Source organism: Gymnodraco acuticeps, unplaced genomic scaffold (assembly GCF_902827175.1).
Source record: "Gymnodraco acuticeps unplaced genomic scaffold, fGymAcu1.1, whole genome shotgun sequence".
Classification (NCBI taxonomy): domain Eukaryota; kingdom Metazoa; phylum Chordata; class Actinopteri; order Perciformes; family Bathydraconidae; genus Gymnodraco; species Gymnodraco acuticeps.
The window spans coordinates 1,819,485-1,822,618 of NW_022990235.1; the positions used below are offsets into that span (position 1 = coordinate 1,819,485).

General features: G+C 35.6%; 1 protein-coding gene across 1 annotated transcript; it reads left to right on the forward strand.

Annotated features, from left to right (window-relative positions):
* si:ch73-361p23.3 (tumor necrosis factor receptor superfamily member 4) lies at positions 1-3,134 on the forward strand. The gene is made up of 7 exons (XM_034219145.1): positions 1-135; positions 246-362; positions 587-715; positions 803-869; positions 975-1,225; positions 1,307-1,399; positions 1,750-3,134. Exons 1-7 carry the CDS (start codon positions 51-53, stop codon positions 1,833-1,835), a joined length of 828 nt encoding a protein of 275 aa, XP_034075036.1. The 5' UTR covers positions 1-50; the 3' UTR covers positions 1,836-3,134.

The following is a 3,134-nucleotide window of genomic DNA, read 5'->3' on the forward strand; positions in this document are numbered from 1 at the left end:
TATTTCACACAGGAAACAGAGCGGCAATTGCCGGCAGTGAATTGTTGAACATGGTCCTGCTCAAACTGCTCATATTCACTTTAACTTTTTATGAACTCATTTTTAATTTGGATGCCGTGACGATTTGCTCTAAAGGTAAAGTGTGACTTTCTTACTAAACTGTGACTGCATAATGCCATAGAATACTAATGTGTTTTTGCTTACAACGTTCTCATATTCCTCGTGTGCTTTTGAAATACTCAAAGGTCAGAAAGTAAAGAGAGTTGGCAGTGTGGAGTCTTGTGAAAGCTGCCCGGATGACAACTATCAGGATGAAGAGAATACTTCCCAAAACTGCAAAGCTTGTATAAAGTGTGATGAGAGTAAGTGTAGAGGATTGGGTATGATGTATTTTACAAAAAACTAAACAATAATGTGAAACTTCATATTATTTTACATACTTTGGCTTCATCATTTCAAATTAGGTTGGAATAGTACCAACTTTGCAATAAATTGATTAATTAATCAATGTGGATACATTTTTGTTAAACAAGAACGTTTATTTTTCGTTTCCATGTGATATGATGTTGATTTTCTTTTTTTGTAGCGACGGGAAGTGTTCTTAAAAAGAAGTGCACACAAGAGACAAACACTGAATGTCTGTGCCTTAGTGGATTTGTTCGCTCCGATGATTCCAGTTGCAAATGTAACAAGGGATTTGGACTAAAACGTGGAGGTACATTTCATCCAAGACTGCATTCCAAATCTAAAAAAACCCAATATATTTGATATGTTTTACATGTTTTATGTATTATTTCTCCAGAATGTTCAGAATGTGAAGAGGGATTTTTCAGCTCAAGTATCGACTCACAGTGTCAAAAATGGAAAGAGTACGTGTATTATACTGTTTCAAATCTTTACACGCATTTTATTTAAAAATAAGTAATGTTAACTACATTGATGTTGACAGCTGCATCATTTATCCTTCATTCTAGATGTAAATCAGGAGTGAAGTTTGCTGGAAAGAAGAACTCAGATGTCATATGTAATGTGGACACTACACCCACCACATCAAACGAAAGAGTTTCTCTACTCACAAGATTAACATCCCACCATTCACATGGGGGGGACAAAGCTCAGAATCCTGCCACTAACATCAAGACCACCACTTCCAGCATCAGCACCACAGCTGCTCCAGGACACACAAGGGACAAAGGGCCCCAATTCCATCCATTTGCTGGTGCAGGTGAACCATTTGTTGCTATCTTTTTTATCTAACACAACCTCATATAAGCTAAAAATGAAGTAACCTTTCACTTTTTTTTAGGTATGGTCCTCATCATAATTGGAATTATTGGATTGCTTGTACTGACCGCTGTGACCTGCAAGCTGCGCTTTAATCCTAAACCTGCAGTAACAAGTATGTCACTGGATTCAAAGTAATGCGATACTGAACTTAAAGAATAGTTTGGGGAGAGTCATTTGAGAACATTGACTGAAAAAGCATGTCTGTGGTCATTGTGCATGCTCAAGTAAAAGTGAAGTAGTTGAAACACATCGTTACAACGAGGATTAATGTTTTTCATTGTTGTAGGAAACACATTTTTGTTATTTTTTAATGGTTAACATCATGTTGCCCCAGAAACATGTCTGGCTTTGTGTTTTGTACCATGTGTCATGATTTCAATGTGCCATATATCTGTTAAAAGACAAGGAATATGTATTTATTGTGTATAATTATAATAATTGTACTTTGATGTTTGTTTGCAGAAAGTGACTCATTGTGTCGGAGCCCAGTGGAAGAAAGCGGGGATGACAGTCAGTCTTCTCTCAAACTGAATCCAGAGGAGCCCTGAGGACTCAAATGAATCTGCATACTTGACTGTGAACTTTTACGATCAGATAATCATCATAGGAATCGTTGCAAACTGATCACTTTTAAGTATTATTGGTAGGAATACGTCAGAAAATCTATTACTGTATCTTTATTGTAGCGTTCACAATCTGAAGTATGGTATATATATATATATCTGACTTTCATTGGTTAGATCTTGTAATTTGATTGAAAGATTTGTATAAATCCATACAGGGTTGATCATCCATACCTAACCAATTTATAGATAAACAATAACAGGTAGTTTTTACTTGGATAAATACCTCACTAAATACGTTATAGTATTTTGTATTATCAACCTCTGTTGTTTCATTCTAAAATATATGTTTTAATGTTTTCATAAACTGTATCGTGCTATATGCAACGTTTTTCAATGGGGCAAGTGACAAGTCTCTGAGAAATATACAATATGAATAGTATTGTAGTAACAATCAATACCATTGATTTTGAACTGCTGGAAAGCCATAGGAAAATATTTACTGTTTTCATGTTGTTTTTCTGTGTTTATTTTTGTCATACTTTGTTAATTCAGATCTGTTCCACCTGTATAGCTTTGCAAAGCTGAGAACAGTCAAAACGTGCAGTGTGTGGGGGTTGGGGGAATTCACCTTGTGGATCATAATGCGCCTCTTTTTCCCACTAAGAGATAGTTCCTGTCATGTTTTAGTTTCAGCCGTTGGAAAGACTGATGTAAATGTAAATGTGAAAACGTTCATGTTTTTTATACCTCACTGGAGACTTTCCCCAATACAATGCAGTCAGAGGCGTATTGAAAGCATATTCCCAATATTTCTATTCACTTTGCTATGAAATCAGATAAACTACTTTGCTGGCTTTATGACTAGTAGCATACTTGAGAATAGTTGCAGTTTGGTTACAACAGCGCCCTCGGGTAGAATACCATTATAAGTGTACTAACATTTACAGTAAACTCAATGATGGTCAACGTTTTCAAATCCTTTACTTAAGTACAGGTATCAGTACAACAAAGTGAAAATACTCATGTGTCTGGCATAAGCGTTGTTTGTGTACACTAGCTACATTAGTGATTGAGCTGCTTTCTAATGGTCACTCGATTCACTTTAGGGGTTGTTAGATTATTATGGGTTTATAGTTTGTTGTTCACTGCTTGAACAACTAACATCAAGTTGCTATCAGACTCTTATTATAAATAAAGTTTTATTGTCAAATAATTTGACCACTGTCTTGTGCACTGAGGTGCCCTGAGAGTGTGAGAATAAAGAGATTTTGAACAACTAAA

Coding starts and splice junctions, on each gene's coding strand:
- si:ch73-361p23.3 (XM_034219145.1), top strand. CDS start 51: ATGGTCCTGCTCAAACTGCTCATATTCACTTTAACTTTTTATGAACTC. Junction 136..245: donor CGTGACGATTTGCTCTAAAG/GTAAAGTGTGAC, acceptor AAATACTCAAAG/GTCAGAAAGTAAAGAGAGTT. Junction 363..586: donor TTGTATAAAGTGTGATGAGA/GTAAGTGTAGAG, acceptor CTTTTTTTGTAG/CGACGGGAAGTGTTCTTAAA.